General features: G+C 44.3%; 1 protein-coding gene across 2 annotated transcripts in view; it reads right to left on the minus strand.

Moving 5' to 3' along the window:
* The window catches only part of ift70 (intraflagellar transport 70), a 55,132-nt gene extending 30,190 nt beyond the window's left edge, over nucleotides 1–24,942 (minus strand). For both annotated transcript variants that reach the window (XM_045719667.2, XM_045719666.2), the window contains exons 1-12: nucleotides 24,728–24,942; nucleotides 24,341–24,406; nucleotides 23,554–23,763; nucleotides 22,588–22,644; nucleotides 21,878–22,013; nucleotides 21,448–21,552; nucleotides 21,035–21,163; nucleotides 9,044–9,093; nucleotides 8,542–8,694; nucleotides 5,304–5,369; nucleotides 4,986–5,039; nucleotides 3,192–3,257 (exon numbers count right to left, since the gene is read on the minus strand). In XM_045719667.2, coding sequence (XP_045575623.1) covers nucleotides 3,192–3,257; nucleotides 4,986–5,039; nucleotides 5,304–5,369; nucleotides 8,542–8,694; nucleotides 9,044–9,093; nucleotides 21,035–21,163; nucleotides 21,448–21,552; nucleotides 21,878–22,013; nucleotides 22,588–22,644; nucleotides 23,554–23,763; nucleotides 24,341–24,406; nucleotides 24,728–24,850 — 1,215 coding nt within the window. In that variant the 5' untranslated portion in view covers nucleotides 24,851–24,942. The remainder of the gene's footprint in view (nucleotides 1–3,191; nucleotides 3,258–4,985; nucleotides 5,040–5,303; nucleotides 5,370–8,541; nucleotides 8,695–9,043; nucleotides 9,094–21,034; nucleotides 21,164–21,447; nucleotides 21,553–21,877; nucleotides 22,014–22,587; nucleotides 22,645–23,553; nucleotides 23,764–24,340; nucleotides 24,407–24,727) is intronic.
* Nucleotides 24,943–26,070: the final 1,128 nt, after the last annotated feature.

Below are 26,070 nucleotides of genomic sequence, written 5' to 3' on the forward strand. Positions count from 1 at the left end.
CAACAGGATAAACAGACAACATCAACAGGATAACAGGATAAACAGACAACTTGAACAGGATAACCAGACAACATGAACAGGATAACAGGATAACCAGACAACATGAACAGGATAACAGGATAACCAGACAACATGAACAGGATAACAGGATAACCAGACAACATGAACAGGATAAACAGACAACATGAACAGGATAACAGGATAACCAGACAACATGAACAGGATAACAGGATAACCAGACAACATGAACAGGATAACAGGATAACCAGACAACATGAACAGGATAACAGATAACAGACAACATGAACAGGATAACCAGACAACATGAACAGGATAACATGATAACCAGACAACATGAACAGGATAACAGGATAACCAGACAACATGAACAGGATAACAGGATAACCAGACAACATGAACAGGATAACCAGACAACATGAACAGGATAAACAGACAACATGAACAGGATAACAGGATAAACAGACAACATGAACAGGATAACCAGACAACATGAACAGGATAACATGATAACCAGACAACATGAACAGGATAACAGGATAACCAGACAACATGAACAGGATAACAGGATAACCAGACAACATGAACAGGATAACAGGATAACCAGACAACATGAACAGGATAACAGGATAACCAGACAACATGAACAGGATAACCAGACAACATGAACAGGATAAACAGACAACATGAACAGGATAACCAGACAACATGAACAGGATAACAGGATAACCAGACAACATGAACAGGATAACATGATAAACAGACAACATGAACAGGATAACAGGATAACCAGACAACATGAACAGGATAACAGGATAACCAGACAACATGAACAGGATAACCAGACAACATGAACAGGATAACCAGACAACATGAACAGGATAAACAGACAACATGAACAGGATAACCAGACAACATGAACAGGATAACAGGATAACCAGACAACATGAACAGGATAACATGATAAACAGACAACATGAACAGGATAACAGGATAACCAGACAACATGAACAGGATAACCAGACAACATGAACAGGATAACAGGATAACCAGACAACATGAACAGGATAACAGGATAACCAGACAACATGAACAGGATAACAGGATAACCAGACAACATGAACAGGATAACCAGACAACATGAACAGGATAACAGGATAACCAGACAACATGAACAGGATAACCAGACAACATGAACAGGATAACCAGACAACATGAACAGGATAACAGGATAACCAGACAACAGAACATGAACAGGATAACCAGACAACATGAACAGGATAACCAGACAACATGAACAGGATAACCAGACAACATGAACAGGATAACATGATAAACAGACAACATGAACAGGATAAACAGACAACATGAGCAGGATAACCAGACAACATGAACAGGATAAACAGACAGCATGAACAGGATAACAGGATAACCAGACAACATGAACAGGATAACAGGATAACCAGACAACATGAACAGGATAACAGGATAACCAGACAACATGAACAGGATAACAGGATAACCAGACAACATGAACAGGATAACCAGACAACATGAACAGGATAACAGGATAACCAGACAACATGAACAGGATAACAGGATAACCAGACAACATGAACAGGATAACCAGACAACATGAACAGGATAACAGGATAAACAGACAACATCAACAGGATAACCAGACAACATGAACAGGATAACAGGATAACCAGACAACATGAACAGGATAACCAGACAACATGAACAGGATAACAGGATAACCAGACAACATGAACAGGATAACAGGATAACCAGACAACATGAACAGGATAACAGGATAACCAGACAACATGAACAGGATAACCAGACAACATGAACAGGATAACAGGATAACCAGACAACATGAACAGGATAACAGGATAACCAGACAACATGAACAGGATAACCAGACAACATGAACAGGATAACCAGACAACATGAACAGGATAACAGGATAACCAGACAACATGAACAGGATAACAGGATAACCAGACAACATGAACAGGATAACAGGATAACCAGACAACATGAACAGGATAACAGGATAACCAGACAACATGAACAGGATAACAGGATAACCAGACAACATGAACAGGATAACCAGACAACATGAACAGGATAACACAGACAACATGAACAGGATAACAGGATAAACAGACAACATGAACAGGATAACCAGACAACATGAACAGGATAACATGATAACCAGACAACATGAACAGGATAACAGGATAACCAGACAACATGAACAGGATAACAGGATAACCAGACAACATGAACAGGATAACAGGATAACCAGACAACATGAACAGGATAACAGGATAACCAGACAACATGAACAGGATAACCAGACAACATGAACAGGATAAACAGACAACATGAACAGGATAACCAGACAACATGAACAGGATAACAGGATAACCAGACAACATGAACAGGATAACAGGATAACCAGACAACATGAACAGGATAACAGGATAACCAGACAACATGAACAGGATAACAGGATAACCAGACAACATGAACAGGATAACCAGACAACATGAACAGGATAACCAGACAACATGAACAGGATAAACAGACAACATGAACAGGATAACCAGACAACATGAACAGGATAACAGGATAACCAGACAACATGAACAGGATAACCAGACAACATGAACAGGATAACAGGATAACCAGACAACATGAACAGGATAACCAGACAACATGAACAGGATAACAGGATAACCAGACAACATGAACAGGATAACAGAAACAGACAACATGACAGGATAACAGGATAACCAGACAACATGAACAGGATAACAGGATAACCAGACAACATGAACAGGATAACCAGACAACATGAACAGGATAACCAGACAACATGAACAGGATAACCAGACAACATGAACAGGATAACCAGACAACATGAACAGGATAACAGGATAACCAGACAACATGAACAGGATAACAGATAACAGACAACATGAACAGGATAACAGGATAACCAGACAACATGAACAGGATAACCAGACAACATGAACAGGATAACAGGATAACCAGACAACATGAACAGGATAACAGGATAACCAGACAACATGAACAGGATAACAGGATAACCAGACAACATAGGAAGACAGAGAGAGAGGAGACTGGAAGATTGTAACCTGTTTGGTCAGCTTGCGTAGTTGATCTGTCAACTTGGCGTTCATCTCATCAAACTTCCTGAAGGCCTGCGTTGCTCAAACACAACAGAGACATGATCAGAGACAGGAATATATACCTCAGAATGTACAAACAGCAGCAACGACACAGGACTTTAAAGTCTCTGTATTATAGAGGACTGGTTCATTACATTGTGGAACATTCAGGTAGCACTGGCTTTTAAAGTCTGTATTATAGAGGACTGGTTCATTACATTGTGGAACATTCATGTCATTGGCTAAAACATGAAACAGAAATATATGTGTGTAGTAGTGGTGTGTTTTAAGCTACAGAAGGTTAATGTTAGTAGAGAGTGATTTGTACTAAGGAGAAGGTAGTATAGAGTGATTAGTACTAGTAGGCAGTAGGTAGTATACAGTGATTAGTACTAGGTAGTAGGTAGTATACAGTGATTAGTACTAGGTAGTAGGTAGTATACAGTGATTAGTACTAGGTAGTAGGTAGTATAGTGATTAGTACTAGGTAGTAGGTAGTATAGTGATTAGTACTAGTAGGGAGTAGGTAGTATTCAGTGATTAGTACTAGGCAGTAGGTAGTATAGTGATTAATACTAGTGAGTAGGTAGTATACAGTGATTAGTACTAGGGAGTAAGTAGTATAGTGATTAGTACTAGGGAGTAGGTAGTATGGGGTGATTAGTACTAGAGACTAGGAAGTATAGTGATTAGTACTAGGTAGCAGGTAGTATAGTGATTAGTACTAGTAGGGAGTAGGTAGTATAGGGTGATTAGTACTAGGCAGTAGGTAGTATAGTGATTAATACTAGGGAGTAGGTAGTATACAGTGATTAGTACTAGGGAGTAAGTAGTATACAGTGATTAGTACTAGGGAGTAGGTGGTATAGTGATTAGTACTAGGGATTAGGTGGTATAGTGATTAGTACTAGTAGGGAGTAGGTAGTATGAGGTGATTAGTACTAGGTAGTATGTAGTATAGTGATTAGTACTAGGGAGTAGGTAGTATAGTGATTAGTACAAGTAGGGAGTAGGTAGTATAGGATGATTAGTACTAGGGAGTAGGTAGTATAGGGTGATTATTACTAGGGAGTAGGTAGTATAGGATGATTAGTACTAGGTAGTATGTAGTATAGTGATTAGTACTAGGGAGTAGGTAGTATAGGGTGATTATTACTAGGGAGTAGGTAGTATAGTGATTATTACTAGAGAGTAGGTAGTATAGTGAGTATTACTAGAGAGTAGGTAGTATAGGGTGATTATTACTAGGGAGTAGGTAGTATAGGATGATTATTACTAGAGTAGGTAGTATAGGATGATTATTACTAGGGAGTAGGTAGTATAGGATGATTATTACTAGGGAGTAGGTAGTATAGAATGATTATTACTAGGGAGTAGGTAGTATAGGATGATTATTACTAGAGAGTAGGTAGTATAGGGTGATTATTACTAGAGAGTAGGTAGTATAGGGTGATTATTACTAGGGAGTAGGTAGTATAGGATGATTATTACTAGGGAGTAGGTAGTATAGAGTGATTAGTACTAGGGAGTAGGTAGTATAGGATGATTATTACTAGGGAGTAGGTAGTATAGAGTGATTAGTACTAGGGAGTAGGTAGTATAGGATGATTATTACTAGAGTAGGTAGTATAGGATGATTATTACTAGGGAGTAGGTAGTATAGGATGATTATTACTAGAGAGTAGGTAGTATAGTAATTAGTACTAGGTAGTACGTGGTACAGGGTGTAAATGGTGTGTAGTAGTTGTGTTTTGTTGTTACCTCCTCTGGAGCTGTCTGGCAGGTCAACATGGCGTCCAGAAACTCATACAGATACTGGAACGTAGAGACCACATAGATCAACTGTTTTATTACATAGCAGGAGAAAGAGGACCAGAACATGAATTGGGGATGTGTGGCAAGAACAGGACTTTTCAGGAGAAATATAGAGGCCTTTCAATCCCACATGGAAAATGGAATGTGGACTTCACTTCTGGGTCAGACTAACATGTATGATTTTGAAGTAAACTATCCCTAGTGACTGACTGTAGGGATGTAGTATGAAAATATAGGACAATGAAAGGGACCTGTGGTTCTTACCGGGGTGAGGAACTTGTAGGTGAGGTGTGCATTCTCTGCCATCACATCAGCAGCCAGGTCAAAATACTGAGAGAGAGAATATAAGGAGAGAAAGAGTGAGAGAGTGAGTGAGTGAGTGAGTGAGTGAGTGAGTGAGTGTATAGTAGATATACAGTAGTAGAGTATAGTAGAGTACAGTATAATAGTAGAGTACAGTAGAGTACAGTATAATAGTAGAGTAGAGTATAACAGTAGAGTACAGTATAATAGTAGAGTACAGTATAATAGTAGAGTACAGTATAATAGTAGAGTAGAGTACAGTATAACAGTAGAGTACAGTATAATAGTAGAGTAGAGTAGAGTACAGTATAACAGTAGAGTACAGTATAATAGTAGAGTACAGTATAATAGTAGAGTACAGTAGAGTACAGTATAATAGTAGAGTACAGTATAATAGTAGAGTAGAGTATAACAGTAGAGTACAGTATAATAGTAGAGTACAGTATAATAGTAGAGTAGAGTAGAGTATAATAGTAGAGTAGAGTATAACAGTAGAGTACAGTATAATAGTAGAGTAGAGTATAACAGTAGAGTAGAGTACAGTATAATAGTAGAGTACAGTATAATTGTAGAGTAGAGTACAGTATAATAGTAGAGTACAGTATAACAATAGAGTACAGTAGAGTACAGTATAATAGTAGAGTACAGTATAATAGTAGAGTACAGTATAATAGTAGAGTACAGTACAGTATAATAGTAGAGTAGAGTATAATAGTAGAGTACAGTATAATAGTAGAGTACAGTATAATAGTAGAGTAGAGTATAATAGTAGAGTACAGTATAATTGTAGAGTAGAGTACAGTATAATAGTAGAGTACAGTATAACAGTAGAGTACAGTAGAGTACAGTATAATAGTAGAGTACAGTATAACAGTAGAGTACAGTATAATAGTAGAGTACAGTACAGTATAATAGTAGAGTACAGTAGAGTACAGTATAATAGTAGAGTACAGTATAATAGTAGAGTACAGTATAATAGTAGAGTACAGTAGAGTACAGTATAATAGTAGAGTACAGTAGAGTACAGTATAATAGTAGAGTACAGTAGAGTACAGTATAATAGTAGAGTACAGTAGAGTACAGTATAATAGTAGAGTACAGTAGAGTACAGTATAATAGTAGAGCACAGCAGAGTACAGTATAATAGTAGAGTACAGTATAATAGTAGAGTACAGTAGAGTACAGTATAATAGCAGAGCACAGCACAGTACAGTATAATAGTAGAGTACAGTATAATAGTAGAGTATAATAGTAGAGTACAGTATAATAGTAGAGTACAGTATAACAGTAGAGTACAGTACAGTATAATAGTAGAGTACAGTAGAGTACAGTATAATAGTAGAGTACAGTATAATAGTAGAGTACAGTATAATAGTAGAGTACAGTAGAGTACAGTATAATAGTAGAGTACAGTAGAGTACAGTATAATAGTAGAGTACAGCAGAGTACAGTATAATAGCAGAGCACAGCACAGTACAGTATAATAGTAGAGTACAGTATAATAGTGGAGTACAGTATGATAGTAGAGTATAATAGTAGAGTACAGTATAATAGTAGAGTAGAGTACAGTATAATAGTAGAGTACAGTATAACAGTAGAGTACAGTATAACAGTAGAGTACAGTATAATAGTAGAGTACAGTAGAGTACAGTATAATAGTAGAGTACAGTATAATAGTAGAGTACAGTATAATAGTAGAGTAGGAAGTACATGTGTGGTACAGTATAACCTACATGTGTGGTACAGTATAATAGTAGAGTACAGTATAACAGTAGAGTACAGTATAATAGTAGAGTACAGTATGATATTAGAGTACAGTATAATAGTAGAGTACAGTATAATAGTAGAGTACAGTATGATAGTAGAGTACAGTATAATAGTAGAGTACAGTATAATAGTAGAGTACAGTAGAGTACAGTATAATAGCAGAGTACAGTAGAGTACAGTATAATAGTAGAGTACAGTAGAGTACAGTATAATAGTAGAGTACAGTATAACAGTAGAGTACAGTATAATAGTAGAGTACAGTATAACAGTAGAGTACAGTATAATAGTAGAGTACAGTAGAGTACAGTAAAATAGTAGAGTACAGTATAATAGTAGAGTACAGTAGAGTACAGTATAATAGTAGAGTACAGTATAATAGAGTAGGAAGTACATGTGTGGTACAGTATAACCTACATGTGTGGTACAGTATAATAGTAGAGTAGGAAGTACATGTGTGGTACAGTATAACCTACATGTGTGGTACAGTATAATAGTAGAGTACAGTATAATAGTAGAGTAGAGTGGCTCAGTTGGTAGAGCATGGTGTTTGCAACGCCAGCATGGTGTTTGCAACGCCAGGGTTGTGGGTTCGATTCCCACGGGGGGCCAGTACAAAAAAAAATGCATGAAATGTATGCACTCATTACTGTAAGTCGCTCTGGATAAGAGCGTCTGCTAAATGACTAAAATGTAAAATGTACAAAATGTAGAGTACAGTAGAGTACAGTATAATAGTAGAGTACAGTATAATAGTAGAGTACAGTATAATAGTAGAGTACAGCAGAGTACAGTATAATAGTAGAGTACAGTATAATAGTAGAGTACAGTATAATAGTAGAGTACAGTATAATAGTAGAGCACAGTATAATAGTAGAGTACAGTAGAGTACAGTATAATAGCAGAGTACAGTATACTAGTATAATATGGTAGAGTACTGTAGAATATAGCAGAGTACAGTATAATAGTATAATATAGTAGAGTACAGTAGAGTATAGTAGAGTATAATACAGTAGAGTACAGCATAATAGTATAGTATAGTATAGTATAGAACAGCATAGTAGAGGACAGTATAATAGTATAATATAGTAGAGTACAGTAGAGTATGATATAGTAGAGTACTGTATAATAGTATAATATAGTAGAGCGAAGTAGAGTATAGTACAATATAGTGGTGTACAGTATACTAGCATAATATAGTCTACTATATTAGTGCAGTAGAGTATAGTCGATTATAATACAGTATAGTACAGTAGAGTATAGTATAATATAGTGGAGTACAGTATAAATGTATAATATGGTAGAGTACAGTATAGTATAATATAGTAAAGTACAGTATAATAGTATTATATAGTAGAGTGCAGTAGAGTAGAGTATAATATAGTAGAGTACTGTATAATAGTATAATATACTATAGTACAGTAGAATACCCTACCTCATATTTGCAGTATAGTAGCAACAGGTTTCCGAAGGTGACCGGGGGGAAGGGGATCTGCTGCAGGAGGAAGGCCAGTTTCTCAAAACCCTCCGATGGTTTTTTATCCATGTTCATCAGGGCCTGGTTGTGGAGCGTCACTGGGTCCAGCTCCTACAAGACAATAGACATGTGTAAATAACAATTTGTTCTTAACTAAGTTGCCTAGTTAAATACAGGATCAAATAAAAAATAAAAGGATATTTCATTGTCCATTGGTTAGAAGGAGAATGTCTCCACACACAGTAGACACTATACAACAGCTTTCTGTCTGACAGAGTGCTGCTGTTCTCATGATCCCCATCAGTGTGTGAGTGTTGATATAGATGGTCACTAGAGGGCAGCACCCACTGAGCCACAGATAGAGATGTACCTTACAGCACCACTGTCTCCAACCTACATGTGTGGTAGGGCTGACATATGTACACACACAAGTACACACACACACACGCACACACAGTACCTCCTCTGATCTGGGCGGCATGTCAGTCAGGGCCTCCTGAGCAGCATCACCTGGAGACAGACAGACAGACAGACAGACAGACAGACAGACAGACAGACAGACAGACAGACAGACAGACAGACAGACAGACAGACAGACAGACAGACAGACAGACAGACAGACAGACAGACAGACAGACAGACAGGAGGTTAGACCTAGAGTTGCAACTTGCAAAACTTTGGTACCTTTCTGGTAAAATAATGGTACTCAATGGCAGCTTTGTATACCATGTGGAATAATAGCACAAACAGTTCTGATACCCAGGCTAGTGGCATCCTGGTATACTATGAGTACTGACAGTTGTTCAGGGAAAGGGGCCCGGGGAACAGTGTTTGGGGCACGGGGAACAGCGGGTTAACTGCCTTGTTCAGGGGCAGAACGACAGATTTTTATCTTGTCAGCTCGGGGATTCGATCCAGCAACCTTTCAGTTACTGCTACCTGCCGCCAGCCTGGTATACTATGAGAACTGACAGAATGCTAGTCTATCACAGTACACCCCCTGGACAGAATACTAGTCTATCACAGTACACCCCCTGGACAGAATACTAGTCTATCACAGTACACCCCCTGGACAGAATACTAGTCTATCACAGTACCCCCCCTGGACAGAATACTAGTCTATCACAGTATACCCCCTGGACAGAATACTAGTCTATCACAGTACCCCCCCCTGGACAGAATACTAGTCTATCACAGTATACCCCCTGGACAGAATACTAGTCTATCACAGTACACCCCCTGGACAGAATACTAGTCTATCACAGTACACCCCCTAGACAGAATACTAGTCTATCACAGTACACCCCCTGGACAGAATACTAGTCTATCACAGTACCCCCCCCCCCCCCCCCCGGACAGAATACTAGTCTATCACAGTACCCCCCCCCCCTGGACAAAATACTAGTCTATCACAGTACTCCCCCTGGACAGAATACTAGTCTATCACAGTACCCCCCCTGGACAGAATACTAGTCTATCACAATACTCCCCCTGGACAGAATACTAGTCTATCACAGTACCCCCCCTGGACAGAATACTAGTCTATCACAGTACCCCCCCCCTGGACAGAATACTAGTCTATCACAGTACCCCCCCCCTGGACAGAATACTAGTCTATCACAGTACCCCCCCTGGACAGAATACTAGTCTATCACAGTACCCCCCCTGGACAGAATACTAGTCTATCACAGTACCCCCCCTGGACAGAATACTAGTCTATCACAGTACCCCCCCCCCCCCCCCCCTGGACAGAATACTAGTCTATCACAGTACCCCCCCTGGACAGAATACCAGTCTATCACAGTACCCCCCCTGGACAGAATACTAGTCTATCACAGTACACCCCCTGGACAGAATACTAGTCTATCACAGTACCTCCCCTGGACAGAATACTAGTCTATCACAGTACCCCCCCCTGGACAGAATACTAGTCTATCACAGTACCCCCCCTGGACAGAATACTAGTCTATCACAGTACCTCCCCTGGACAGAATACTAGTCTATCACAGTACCTCCCCTGGACAGAATACTAGTCTATCACAGTACCCCCCCCCTGGACAGAATACTAGTCTATCACAGTACCCCCCCCTGGACAGAATACTAGTCTATCACAGTACTCCCCCTGGACAGAATACTAGTCTATCACAGTACCCCCCCCCTGGACAGAATACTAGTCTATCACAGTACTCCCCCTGGACAGAATACTAGTCTATCACAGTACCCCCCCCCCCCCCTGGACAGAATACTAGTCTATCACAGTACCCCCCCTGGACAGAATACTAGTCTATCACAGTACCCCCCCTGGACAGAACACTAGTCTATCACAGTAATCCCCCTGGACAGAATACTAGTCTATCACAGTACCCCCCCCCTGGACAGAATACTAGTCTATCACAGTACCCCCCCTGGACAGAATACTAGTCTATCACAGTACCCCCCCTGGACAGAACACTAGTCTATCACAGTAATCCCCCTGGACAGAATACTAGTCTATCACAGTACCCCCCCCTGGACAGAATACTAGTCTATCACAGTACCTCCCCTGGACAGAATACTAGTCTATCACAGTACCTCCCCTGGACAGAATACTAGTCTATCACAGTACCACCCCTGGACAGAATACTAGTCTATCACAGTACCCCCCCCCCTGGACAGAATACTAGTCTATCACAGTACTCCCCCTGGACAGAATACTAGTCTATCACAGTACCCCCCCCTGGACAGAATACTAGTCTATCACAGTACTCCCCCTGGACAGAATACTAGTCTATCACAGTACCCCCCCCCCCCCCCCTGGACAGAATACTAGTCTATCACAGTACCCCCCCCTGGACAGAATACTAGTCTATCACAGTACCCCCCCTGGACAGAACACTAGTCTATCACAGCAATCCCCCTGGACAGAATACTAGTCTATCACAGTACCCCCCCCCTGGACAGAATACTAGTCTATCACAGTACCCCCCCTGGACAGAATACTAGTCTATCACAGTACCCCCCCCCCGGACAGAATACTAGTCTATCACATTACCCCCCCCGGACAGAATACTAGTCTATCACAGTACCCCCCCTGGACAGAATACTAGTCTATCACAGTACACCCCCTGGACAGAATACTAGTCTATCACAGTACACCCCCTAGACAGAATACTAGTCTATCATAGTACCCCCCCCTGGACAGAATACTAGTCTATCACAGTACCCCCCCCCCCCCCCCCTGGACAGAATACTAGTCTATCATAGTACCCCCCCCTGGACAGAATACTAGTCTATCACAGTACCCCCCCCCCCCCCCCCCCTGGACAGAATACTAGTCTATCACAGTACCCCCCCTGGACAGAATACTAGTCTATCACAGTACCCCCCTGGACAGAATACTAGTCTATCACAGTACACCCCCTGGACAGAATGCTAGTCTATCACAGTACACCCCCTGGACAGAATACTAGTCCATCACAGTACACCCCCTGGACAGAATACTAGTCCATCACAGTACACCCCCTGGACAGAATACTAGTCTATCACAGTACACCCCCTGGACAGAATGCTAGTCCATCACAGTACACCCCCTGGACAGAATACTAGTCTATCACAGTACACCCCCTGGACAGAATGCTAGTCTATCACAGTACACCCTCTGGACAGAATACTAGTCTATCACAGTACCCCCCCTGGACAGAATACTAGTCTATCACAGTACCCCCCCCCCCCCCCAGACAGAATACTAGTCTATCACAGTACCCCCCCCTGGACAGAATACTAGTCTATCACAGTACCCCCCCTGGACAGAATACTAGTCTATCACAGTACCCCCCCCCCCCCCCCCCGAGAAGAATACTAGTCTATCACAGTACCCCCCCCCCCTCCCCTGGACAGAATACTAGTCTATCAGAGTACCCCCCCCCCCCTGGACAGAATACTAGTCTATCACAGTACACCCTCTGGACAGAATACTAGTCTATCAGAGTACCCCCCCCTGGACAGAATACTAGTCCATCACAGTACACCCCCTGGACAGAATACTAGTCTATCACAGTACACCCCCTGGACAGAATGCTAGTCTATCACAGTACACCCCCTGGACAGAATACTAGTCTATCACAGTACACCCCCTGGACAGAATACTAGTCTATCACAGTACACCCCCTGGACAGAATACTAGTCTATCACAGTACACCCCCTGGACAGAATGCTAGTCCATCACAGTACACCCTCTGGACAGAATACTAGTCTATCACAGTACACCCCCTGGACAGAATGCTAGTCTATCACAGTACACCCTCTGGACAGAATACTAGTCTATCACAGTACCCCCCCCCCCCCCTCCCCTGGACAGAATACTAGTCTATCACAGTACCCCCCCCCGGACAGAATACTAGTCTATCACAGTACCTCCCCTGGACAGAATACTAGTCTATCACAGTACCCCCCCCTGGACAGAATACTAGTCTATCACAGTACCCCCCCTGGACAGAATACTAGTCTATCACAGTACCCCCCCCTGGACAGAATACTAGTCTATCACAGTACCTCCCCTGGACAGAATACTAGTCTATCACAGTACCCCCCCTGGACAGAATACTAGTCTATCACAGTACCCCCCCTGGACAGAATACTAGTCTATCACAGTACCTCCCCTGGACAGAATACTAGTCTATCACAGTACCTCCCCTGGACAGAATACTAGTCTATCACAGTACCCCCCCTGGACAGAATACTAGTCTATCACAGTACCCCCCCCTGGACAGAATACTAGTCTATCACAGTACTCCCCCTGGACAGAATACTAGTCTATCACAGTACCCCCCCTGGACAGAATACTAGTCTATCACAGTACACCCCCTGGACAGAATGCTAGTCTATCACAGTACACCCCCTGGACAGAATACTAGTCTATCACAGTACACCCCCTGGACAGAATACTAGTCTATCACAGTACACCCCCTGGACAGAATACTAGTCTATCACAGTACACCCCCTAGACAGAATACTAGTCTATCACAGTACACCCCCTGGACAGAATACTAGTCTATCACAGTACACCCCCTGGACAGAATGCTAGTCTATCACAGTACACCCCCTGGACAGAATACTAGTCTATCACAGTACACCCCCTGGACAGAATACTAGTCTATCACAGTACCCCCCCCCCCCCCCCCCGGACAGAATACTAGTCTATCACAGTACCCCCCCCCTGGACAAAATACTAGTCTATCACAGTACTCCCCCTGGACAGAATACTAGTCTATCACAGTACCCCCCCTGGACAGAATACTAGTCTATCACAGTACCCCCCCTGGACAGAATACTAGTCTATCACAGTACCCCCCCCCCCCCCCCTGGACAGAATACTAGTCTATCACAGTACCCCCCCTGGACAGAATACCAGTCTATCACAGTACCCCCCCTGGACAGAATACTAGTCTATCACAGTACACCCCCTGGACAGAATACTAGTCTATCACAGTACCTCCCCTGGACAGAATACTAGTCTATCACAGTACCCCCCCCTGGACAGAATACTAGTCTATCACAGTACCCCCCCTGGACAGAATACTAGTCTATCACAGTACCTCCCCTGGACAGAATACTAGTCTATCACAGTACCTCCCCTGGACAGAATACTAGTCTATCACAGTACCCCCCCCCTGGACAGAATACTAGTCTATCACAGTACCCCCCCCCTGGACAGAATACTAGTCTATCACAGTACTCCCCCTGGACAGAATACTAGTCTATCACAGTACCCCCCCCTGGACAGAATACTAGTCTATCACAGTACTCCCCCTGGACAGAATACTAGTCTATCACAGTACCCCCCCCCCCCCCTGGACAGAATACTAGTCTATCACAGTACCCCCCCTGGACAGAATACTAGTCTATCACAGTACCCCCCCTGGACAGAACACTAGTCTATCACAGTAATCCCCCTGGACAGAATACTAGTCTATCACAGTACCCCCCCCCTGGACAGAATACTAGTCTATCACAGTACCCCCCCTGGACAGAATACTAGTCTATCACAGTACCCCCCCTGGACAGAACACTAGTCTATCACAGTAATCCCCCTGGACAGAATACTAGTCTATCACAGTACCCCCCCCTGGACAGAATACTAGTCTATCACAGTACCTCCCCTGGACAGAATACTAGTCTATCACAGTACCTCCCCTGGACAGAATACTAGTCTATCACAGTACCACCCCTGGACAGAATACTAGTCTATCACAGTACCCCCCCCCCTGGACAGAATACTAGTCTATCACAGTACTCCCCCTGGACAGAATACTAGTCTATCACAGTACCCCCCCCTGGACAGAATACTAGTCTATCACAGTACTCCCCCTGGACAGAATACTAGTCTATCACAGTACCCCCCCCCCCCCCCCTGGACAGAATACTAGTCTATCACAGTACCCCCCCCTGGACAGAATACTAGTCTATCACAGTACCCCCCCTGGACAGAACACTAGTCTATCACAGCAATCCCCCTGGACAGAATACTAGTCTATCACAGTACCCCCCCCCTGGACAGAATACTAGTCTATCACAGTACCCCCCCTGGACAGAATACTAGTCTATCACAGTACCCCCCCCCCGGACAGAATACTAGTCTATCACATTACCCCCCCCGGACAGAATACTAGTCTATCACAGTACCCCCCCTGGACAGAATACTAGTCTATCACAGTACACCCCCTGGACAGAATACTAGTCTATCACAGTACACCCCCTAGACAGAATACTAGTCTATCATAGTACCCCCCCCTGGACAGAATACTAGTCTATCACAGTACCCCCCCCCCCCCCCCTGGACAGAATACTAGTCTATCATAGTACCCCCCCCTGGACAGAATACTAGTCTATCACAGTACCCCCCCCCCCCCCCCCCCTGGACAGAATACTAGTCTATCACAGTACCCCCCCTGGACAGAATACTAGTCTATCACAGTACCCCCCTGGACAGAATACTAGTCTATCACAGTACACCCCCTGGACAGAATGCTAGTCTATCACAGTACACCCCCTGGACAGAATACTAGTCCATCACAGTACACCCCCTGGACAGAATACTAGTCCATCACAGTACACCCCCTGGACAGAATACTAGTCTATCACAGTACACCCCCTGGACAGAATGCTAGTCCATCACAGTACACCCCCTGGACAGAATACTAGTCTATCACAGTACACCCCCTGGACAGAATGCTAGTCTATCACAGTACACCCTCTGGACAGAATACTAGTCTATCACAGTACCCCCCCTGGACAGAATACTAGTCTATCACAGTACCCCCCCCCCCCCCCAGACAGAATACTAGTCTATCACAGTACCCCCCCCTGGACAGAATACTAGTCTATCACAGTACCCCCCCTGGACAGAATACTAGTCTATCACAGTACCCCCCCCCCCCCCCCCGAGAAGAATACTAGTCTATCACAGTACCCCCCCCCCCCTCCCCTGGACAGAATACTAGTCTATCAGAGTACCCCCCCCCCCTGGACAGAATACTAGTCTATCACAGTACACCCTCTGGACAGAATACTAGTCTATCAGAGTACCCCCCCCTGGACAGAATACTAGTCCATCACAGTACACCCCCTGGACAGAATACTAGTCTATCACAGTACACCCCCTGGACAGAATGCTAGTCTATCACAGTACACCCCCTGGACAGAATACTAGTCTATCACAGTACACCCCCTGGACAGAATACTAGTCTATCACAGTACACCCCCTGGACAGAATACTAGTCTATCACAGTACACCCCCTGGACAGAATGCTAGTCCATCACAGTACACCCTCTGGACAGAATACTAGTCTATCACAGTACACCCCCTGGACAGAATGCTAGTCTATCACAGTACACCCTCTGGACAGAATACTAGTCTATCACAGTACCCCCCCCCCCCCCCTCCCCTGGACAGAATACTAGTCTATCACAGTACCCCCCCCCGGACAGAATACTAGTCTATCACAGTACCTCCCCTGGACAGAATACTAGTCTATCACAGTACCCCCCCCTGGACAGAATACTAGTCTATCACAGTACCCCCCCTGGACAGAATACTAGTCTATCACAGTACCCCCCCCTGGACAGAATACTAGTCTATCACAGTACCTCCCCTGGACAGAATACTAGTCTATCACAGTACCCCCCCTGGACAGAATACTAGTCTATCACAGTACCCCCCCTGGACAGAATACTAGTCTATCACAGTACCTCCCCTGGACAGAATACTAGTCTATCACAGTACCTCCCCTGGACAGAATACTAGTCTATCACAGTACCCCCCCTGGACAGAATACTAGTCTATCACAGTACCCCCCCCTGGACAGAATACTAGTCTATCACAGTACTCCCCCTGGACAGAATACTAGTCTATCACAGTACCCCCCCTGGACAGAATACTAGTCTATCACAGTACACCCCCTGGACAGAATGCTAGTCTATCACAGTACACCCCCTGGACAGAATACTAGTCTATCACAGTACACCCCCTGGACAGAATACTAGTCTATCACAGTACACCCCCTGGACAGAATACTAGTCTATCACAGTACACCCCCTAGACAGAATACTAGTCTATCACAGTACACCCCCTGGACAGAATACTAGTCTATCACAGTACACCCCCTGGACAGAATGCTAGTCTATCACAGTACACCCCCTGGACAGAATACTAGTCTATCACAGTACACCCCCTGGACAGAATACTAGTCTATCACAGTACACCCCCTGGACAGAATACTAGTCTATCACAGTACCCCCCCTGGACAGAATACTAGTCTATCACAGTACTCCCCCTGGACAGAATACTATTCCATCACAGTACCCCCCCCCCCGGACAGAATACTAGTCTATCACAGTACCCCCCCCGGACAGAATACTAGTCTATCACAGTACCCCCCCCCCCCCCTCCCCGGACAGAATACTAGTCTATCACAGTACCCCCCCTGGACAGAATACTAGTCTATCACAGTACCCCCCCTGGACAGAATACTAGTCTATCACAGTACTCCGCCTGGACAGAATACTAGTCTATCACAGTACCCCCCCCTGGACAGAATACTAGTCTATCACAGTACCCCCCCCTGGACAGAATACTAGTCTATCACAGTACACCCCCTGGACAGAATGCTAGTCTATCACAGTACTCCCCCTGGACAGAATACTAGTCCATCACAGTACCCCCCCTGGACAGAATACTAGTCTATCACAGTACACCCCCTGGACAGAATACTAGTCTATCACAGTACCCCCCCTGGACAGAATACTAGTTTATCACAGTACCCCCCCCCCCCCCCCCCCCCCCCCCTGTACAGAATACTAGTCTATCACAGTACCCCCCCTGGACAGAATACTAGTCTATCACAGTACCCCCCTGGACAGAATACTAGTCTATCACAGTACACCCCCTGGACAGAATACTAGTCTATCACAGTACACCCCCTGGACAGAATGCTAGTCTATCACAGTACACCCCCTGGACAGAATACTAGTCCATCACAGTACACCCCCTGGACAGAATACTAGTCCATCACAGTACACCCCCTGGACAGAATACTAGTCTATCACAGTACACCCCCTGGCCAGAATGCTAGTCTATCACAGTACACCCCCTGGACAGAATACTAGTCTATCACAGTACACACCCTGGACAGAATGCTAGTCCATCACAGTACACCCCCTGGACAGAATACTAGTCTATCACAGTACACCCCCTGGACAGAATGCTAGTCTATCACAGTACACCCTCTGGACAGAATACTAGTCTATCACAGTACCCCCCCTGGACAGAATACTAGTCTATCACAGTACCCCCCCCCCCCCCCCGGACAGAATACTAGTCTATCACAGTACCCCCCCCCCCCTCCCCTGGACAGAATACTAGTCTATCACAGTACACCCCCTGGACAGAATACTAGTCTATCACAGTACACCCCCTGGACAGAATACTAGTCTATCACAGTACACCCCCTAGACAGAATACTAGTCTATCACAGTACACCCCCTGGACAGAATACTAGTCTATCACAGTACACCCCCTGGACAGAATGCTAGTCTATCACAGTACACCCCCTGGACAGAATACTAGTCTATCACAGTACACCCCCTGGACAGAATACTAGTCTATCACAGTACACCCCCTGGACAGAATACTAGTCTATCACAGTACCCCCCCCTGGACAGAATACTAGTCTATCACAGTACTCCCCCTGGACAGAATACTATTCCATCACAGTACCCCCCCCCCCGGACAGAATACTAGTCTATCACAGTACCCCCCCCGGACAGAATACTAGTCTATCACAGTACCCCCCCCCCCCCTCCCCGGACAGAATACTAGTCTATCACAGTACCCCCCCTGGACAGAATACTAGTCTATCACAGTACCCCCCCTGGACAGAATACTAGTCTATCACAGTACTCCGCCTGGACAGAATACTAGTCTATCACAGTACCCCCCCCCTGGACAGAATACTAGTCTATCACAGTACCCCCCCCTGGACAGAATACTAGTCTATCACAGTACACCCCCTGGACAGAATGCTAGTCTATCACAGTACTCCCCCTGGACAGAATACTAGTCCATCACAGTACCCCCCCTGGACAGAATACTAGTCTATCACAGTACACCCCCTGGACAGAATACTAGTCTATCACAGTACCCCCCCTGGACAGAATACTAGTTTATCACAGTACCCCCCCCCCCCCCCCCCCCCCCTGTACAGAATACTAGTCTATCACAGTACCCCCCCTGGACAGAATACTAGTCTATCACAGTACCCCCCTGGACAGAATACTAGTCTATCACAGTACACCCCCTGGACAGAATACTAGTCTATCACAGTACACCCCCTGGACAGAATGCTAGTCTATCACAGTACACCCCCTGGACAGAATACTAGTCCATCACAGTACACCCCCTGGACAGAATACTAGTCCATCACAGTACACCCCCTGGACAGAATACTAGTCTATCACAGTACACCCCCTGGCCAGAATGCTAGTCTATCACAGTACACCCCCTGGACAGAATACTAGTCTATCACAGTACACACCCTGGACAGAATGCTAGTCCATCACAGTACACCCCCTGGACAGAATACTAGTCTATCACAGTACACCCCCTGGACAGAATGCTAGTCTATCACAGTACACCCTCTGGACAGAATACTAGTCTATCACAGTACCCCCCCTGGACAGAATACTAGTCTATCACAGTACCCCCCCCCCCCCCCCGGACAGAATACTAGTCTATCACAGTACCCCCCCCCCCCCTCCCCTGGACAGAATACTAGTCTATCACAGTACACCCCCTGGACAGAATACTAGTCTATCACAGTACACCCCCTGGACAGAATACTAGTCTATCACAGTACACCCCCTAGACAGAATACTAGTCTATCACAGTACACCCCCTGGACAGAATACTAGTCTATCACAGTACACCCCCTGGACAGAATGCTAGTCTATCACAGTACACCCCCTGGACAGAATACTAGTCTATCACAGTACACCCCCTGGACAGAATACTAGTCTATCACAGTACCCCCCCCTGGACAGAATACTAGTCTATCACAGTACCCCCCCCTGGACAGAATACTAGTCTATCACAGTACTCCCCCTGGACAGAATACTAGTCTATCACAGTACCCCCCCCTGGACAGAATACTAGTCTATCACAGTACCCCCCCCTGGACAGAATACTAGTCTATCACAGTACACCCCCTGGACAGAATACTAGTCTATCACAGTACACCCCCTGGACAGAATACTAGTCTATCACAGTACACCCCCTGGACAGAATACTAGTCTATCACAGTACACCCCCTAGACAGAATACTAGTCTATCACAGTACCCCCCCCTGGACAGAATACTAGTCTATCACAGTACCCCCCCTGGACAGAATACTAGTCTATCACAGTACTCCCCCTGGACAGAATACTAGTCTATCACAGTACCCCCCCTGGACAGAATACTAGTCTATCACAGTACCACCCCCCCCCCCCGGACAGAATACTAGTCTATCACAGTACCCCCCCCGGACAGAATACTAGTCTATCACAGTACCCCCCCTGGACAGAATACTAGTCTATCACAGTACCCCCCCCTGGACAGAATACTAGTCTATCACAGTACCCCCCCTGGACAGAATACTAGTCTATCACAGTACACCCCCCCCCCTGGACAGAATACTAGTCTATCACAGTACCCCCCCCCCTGGACAGAATACTAGTCTATCACAGTATACCCCCTGGACAGAATACTAGTCTATCACAGGGCTTTAGACACCAATCTATCTCCTTAATGCTGAGAGTCAAGCAGAGACGCATCAGGTCCCATTTTTACAGTTTTTGTTATGACTCGGCCGGGGCTTGAACTCCCAACCCTCCAATCTCAGGGCGGATACTCTAACCACAAGGCTCTGAATGTACTCACAGTTTTTGAGCTGGTATTCTATAGCAGCCTTGAGGTTGAAGCCTTCTATGAGGGCGGTCTCATGTAGGATCAGGGTGTTTCCAACACTCCTCACGTCAATGCCCTCTGTCGTCATGCCAACGCTCAGCTCTGGATGACGAGAACACACACACACACACACACACACACACACACACACACACACACACACACACACACACACACACACACACACACACACACACACACACACACACACACACACACACACACACACACACACACACACACACACACACACACACAGCACAGAGAGACACAGGATGGTCAGGGGAAAACATGGATGAGAAGGAGGGTCACTAAGGGAAAACCCCAACAGAATGATCAGGTATCTAACTAAACAGGTGTGCTGTCATTTTAAAGCACAGTTTTACCTGGATGTTCCCTGATCCCTCTCTCGATGATCTCTCCGATGAACTTGAGGGCCTGACCATACTGTTTCATACTATAGTAGCATAGACCTATGTTGTAGGACAGTTCTGAGACAGAAGGGAGGAGAGAGAGGCAGGGAGAGGAGGGAATTAGTGGGGTGGGAGAGGGAGATAGGGTGGGGGGAGAGGGAGGGGGAGAGGAGAGAGAGGGAGGGAGGGAGGGAGAGGAGGAGGGAATTAGGGGGGAGGGAGAGGAGGGAGAGGGAGATAGGGTGGGGGGAGAGGGAGGGGAGAGGAGAGAGGGAGGGAGGGAGAGGAGGAGGGAATTAGGGGGGGAGGGAGAGAGATTCAGCAAATGCAAGAGACTTTTAGGACAGCCAAAAGGTTCGAAGTTTTCCTTTGTGTGTGTGTGTGAGTATGTGCGTGCAGTTACCTGGTTGGTAGCCCAGCACCTGCAGGGCAGACATGAACTTCTTGCAGGCCTCCTCGTACTCCCCCTCCTTGTAGAGTAGACAGCCCATGTCCACGTCATAGTCTGGGTCGTCCTGGGGAAGCTGCTCTACCAGTGTCTGACAGGGAGAGGGTTCATAAAGGGTTTATAAGAGGGCATAAAGGGTTATAGGGCGTCATAAGGGCGTATTCATTGAGAAAATGAGTTTTAAGGGGTTACAAGGGTTTCTAAATGGATCAAAAACACTAACAAAGCAGTTATAAGTGGTTATATTAAGTTCTCCTGACCTCATGACATACAGTAACTACCAGGTTATATTAAGTTCTCCTCTAGTTCTAGTTATGGTTCTGCTTTAGTTCTGGTTCTAGTTCTGGTTCTCGTCATGGTTCTATTGATGTTCTAGTCATGGTTCTAGTTCTGGTTCTAGTCATGGTTCTAGTCATAGTTCTAGTTCTGGTTCTAGTCATGTTCTAGTTCTGGTTCTAGTCATAGTTCTAGTTCTGGGTCTAGTCATAGTTCTAGTTCTGGTTCTAGTCATGGTTCTAGGTCTGGTTCTAGTCATGGTTCTAGTCATGGTTCTAGGTCTGGTTCTAGTCATGGTTCTAGTTCTTGTCATGGCTCTAGTTCTGGTGCTAATTACGGTTCTAGTTATGGCCAAGTCCAGTATATGTCCAATACTAGTCACTACTAACCTTCGCTCCAGAGTACTCCTCTTCTCCATATTTGATGGATGCCTGCAGTTTGATCATCTGTGTGAGAGATGGACAGAACATGGGTCGGAACTAAGAGAATACGTGTGAAGAATAGAATTATATCTCAGTGTGGTAGGATAACTCTACCTGGTGGGTCTGGTAGTAAACATTATAACTCTACCTGGTGGGTCTGGTAGTAAACATTATAACTCTACCTGGTGGTGCTGGTAGTAAACATTATAACTCTACCTGGTGGGTCTGGTAGTAAACATTATAACTCTACCTGGTGGGTCTGGTAGTAAACATTATAACTCTACCTGGTGGGTCTGGTAGTAAACATTATAACTCTACCTGGTGGTGCTGGTAGTAAACATTATAACTCTACCTGGTGGGTCTGGTAGTAAACATTATAACTCTACCTGGTGGGTCTGGTAGTAAACATTATAACTCTACCTGGTGGGTCTGGTAGTAAACATTCTAACTCTACCTGGTGGTGCTGGTAGTAAACATTATAACTCTACCTGGTGGGTCTGGTAGTAAACATTATAACTCTACCTGGTGGGTCTGGTAGTAAACATTATAACTCTACCTGGTGGGTCTGGTAGTAAACATTATAACTCTACCTGGTGGGGCTGGTAGTAAACATTATAACTCTACCTGGTGGGTCTGGTAGTAAACATTATAACTGTACCTGGTGGGTCTGGTAGTAAACATTATAACTCTACCTGGTGGGTCTGGTAGTAAACATTATAACTCTACCTGGTGGAGCAGGAGAGGTAACGGATCCTGGTAAATAGGTTCCGGAACAAAACAGTCCAAAACTGAGAGGTTCCGGATCCTGATAAATGGGTTCCAGAACAAAACAGTCCAAAACTGAGAGGTTCCGGGTCCTGTTGTGGCAGGATCCGGCTCAAATGAAGCACTGATTCTACCTCTACCTTGGTATTATAACTTCATGTAGCGTACCTTGGTGTGGCTGGTAGGGTTGTCCAATAGAAAGGTAGCCTTCATGGCCTCGGGGTAGGCACAGGCCCCGTACAGAGACTGGGCGTAATACAGCTTGTACTCCTCCACCTCGGGGTGTAGCTGGGTCAGCTGCTCATAGCACTCTGCTGCGTTGGTGAAGTCCTGCATGTGGTAGTAGCAGTAGCCTAGCAGAGACAGGGCTGCCCGCGACTGGGAGGAGGAGGAGAAGGTAGAGGAGGAGAAGAATAAGAAGATTACGGACTCCATTCAATCCATATCGCCCAAGTTCAGCACTATATGGCGATTGACATTTAAACGTAATGTTCCCGCATTCCATGAGACTGCATTCATGGTAAACGCTGCATATATTGGCAAAAGGTAATTGAAAATTACCATTAAAATTTCTAGAACGCTATAGCGCTGAACTTCACCGATACGGACTGAATCGAGCCCTAGATGTATTGTCCAATGAAATAGTCTGAGGGACAGTCTGTTTGTGCTATCATGACAAGCCCTTGTCACTCATCGGCAAGCTAAACATTGGCTTGCCTGTGACAGCAATGGAGTTGGCAAGAGCACAAACTAATCTGGGAGCAGGCTATAGAAGGAGACAACAGATCTGGGAGCAGGCTATAGAAGGAGACGACAGATCTGGGACCAGGCTATAGAAGGAGACAACAAATCTGGGACCAGGCTATAGAAGGAGACAACAGATCTGGGTGCACACACACACACACACACACACACACACACACACCACACACACACACACACACACACACACTACCTTCATCTGTTTCTGCAGTTCATTGCTGAGGATGTGGATAGCCTCTCCATACCGCCCATCTTTGATCTATAGGAGGAGAATAGAGTTAGCAGATATTTATAAAATATTACATTACCTATCTAGCTAGCTGTGTTGTCACACTTAGATCGTTAGCTAGCGTTAGGCTATAGCCTGAGCCTTGAAATTGAAGAGTCTGTCAGTCTAGCTTAATCAAAGTTAGCTTATTGTGACGTTAGCTAGCTTGAATTCGCTATATAATCAACATGATAACTTGATAAAATTCCACAAGTTAAAATAACCAGTTTCATTATCAGCTAGCTAGCTATCATGGCTAGCGTTAGTATCCATGGTATGTAACGTTAGCTATGCAAGCGACCAACTTCTCACCATTTTGTAGACAGTGGCGGTGTATTCGCCGTCTTTAATCGTTGTCAGTGTCATGATTTTGCCGCTAAATCTACAGTTCTCAAAGGTAAGACTATTTTCACGCGAAAAATTATTGCCGATCATTCACCAATAATCCCAATTAATCCACCATATTCTCGGCGTTATTTACTTTTCTACACATTCAACGCACAGGAAGTGTTACTTAGCAACCGTACCGGAAACGGAAACCCCGACGTTGAATAACTTTAAAACAACCAATGAGGAGCGTCTGTTGTGAGATTAGAGATTGACAGAGACCTTTAGTGGCCAAAAGGTTTTTTTAGTATGGGCAACACCATTGAAGGCTTCCACCATGCTTCTGCCATTTTAAAGTAGTCAACTGGGTGGGGATTCCTATGGGTTGTAGCACAGACTATCCATTATATTGACCAGAATTTAAAGTGGCCGCTCTAACAATGAAAATAAATGTGTTAAAAAATGGCAGCGGGAGGAGGCAATATCAGGTGGGACCATTCTAGACAATGAGAGGGCAGATTCGTGTGTGAATAACAGGCACAACTTTGATATTATGTGTTTTTTCCTCAAAGTTGTCGGGATGTCACGTGTCCTACTTATATCAGTACACTCCTAACAACCTAAACCTTACGAAACTTATATCGATCAAATATACATTATACATTACATTATAGTCATTTAGCTGACGCTCTTATCCAGAGCGACTTACAGTAGTGAGTGCATACATTTCTTTTTTGTATGAAATATGAAAACAACAGGAGTGTGAGCACTTCCTTCCTTCCAGTAAAAACATGTTATTCCATTCAGTAAGATATTACAGTAAATATATATTATTCCATTCGGTAAGGTATTACAGTAAATACACATTATTCCATTCAGTAAGGTATTTCAGTAAATACACATTATTCCATTCGGTAAGGTATTACAGTAAATACATTTTATTCCATTCAGTAAGGTATTACAGTAAATACATATTATTCCATTCAGTAAGGTATTACAGTAAATATATATTATTCCATTCAGTAAGGTATTACAGTAAATATATATTATTCCATTCGGTAAGGTATTACAGTAAATATATATTATTCCATTCAGTAAGGTATTACAGTAAATACACATTATTCCATTCAGTAAGGTATTACAGTAAATATATATTATTCCATTCAGTAACGTATGCATAAATTAGTGTTTTAATATGCATTTCTGGACAGGTATTTCTGACAATTGGAAAACACTGTGCTGACTAAAACCCAGAAATTCATGTATGATGCACATTAGTGTAGTACGATGTGTGTGCAATTTTGTTTTCGTGTTGAACAACCACCTTT

This window comes from Salmo salar, chromosome 06, assembly GCF_965601325.2.
Source record: "Salmo salar chromosome 06, fSalSal1, whole genome shotgun sequence".
Taxonomy (NCBI): domain Eukaryota; kingdom Metazoa; phylum Chordata; class Actinopteri; order Salmoniformes; family Salmonidae; genus Salmo; species Salmo salar.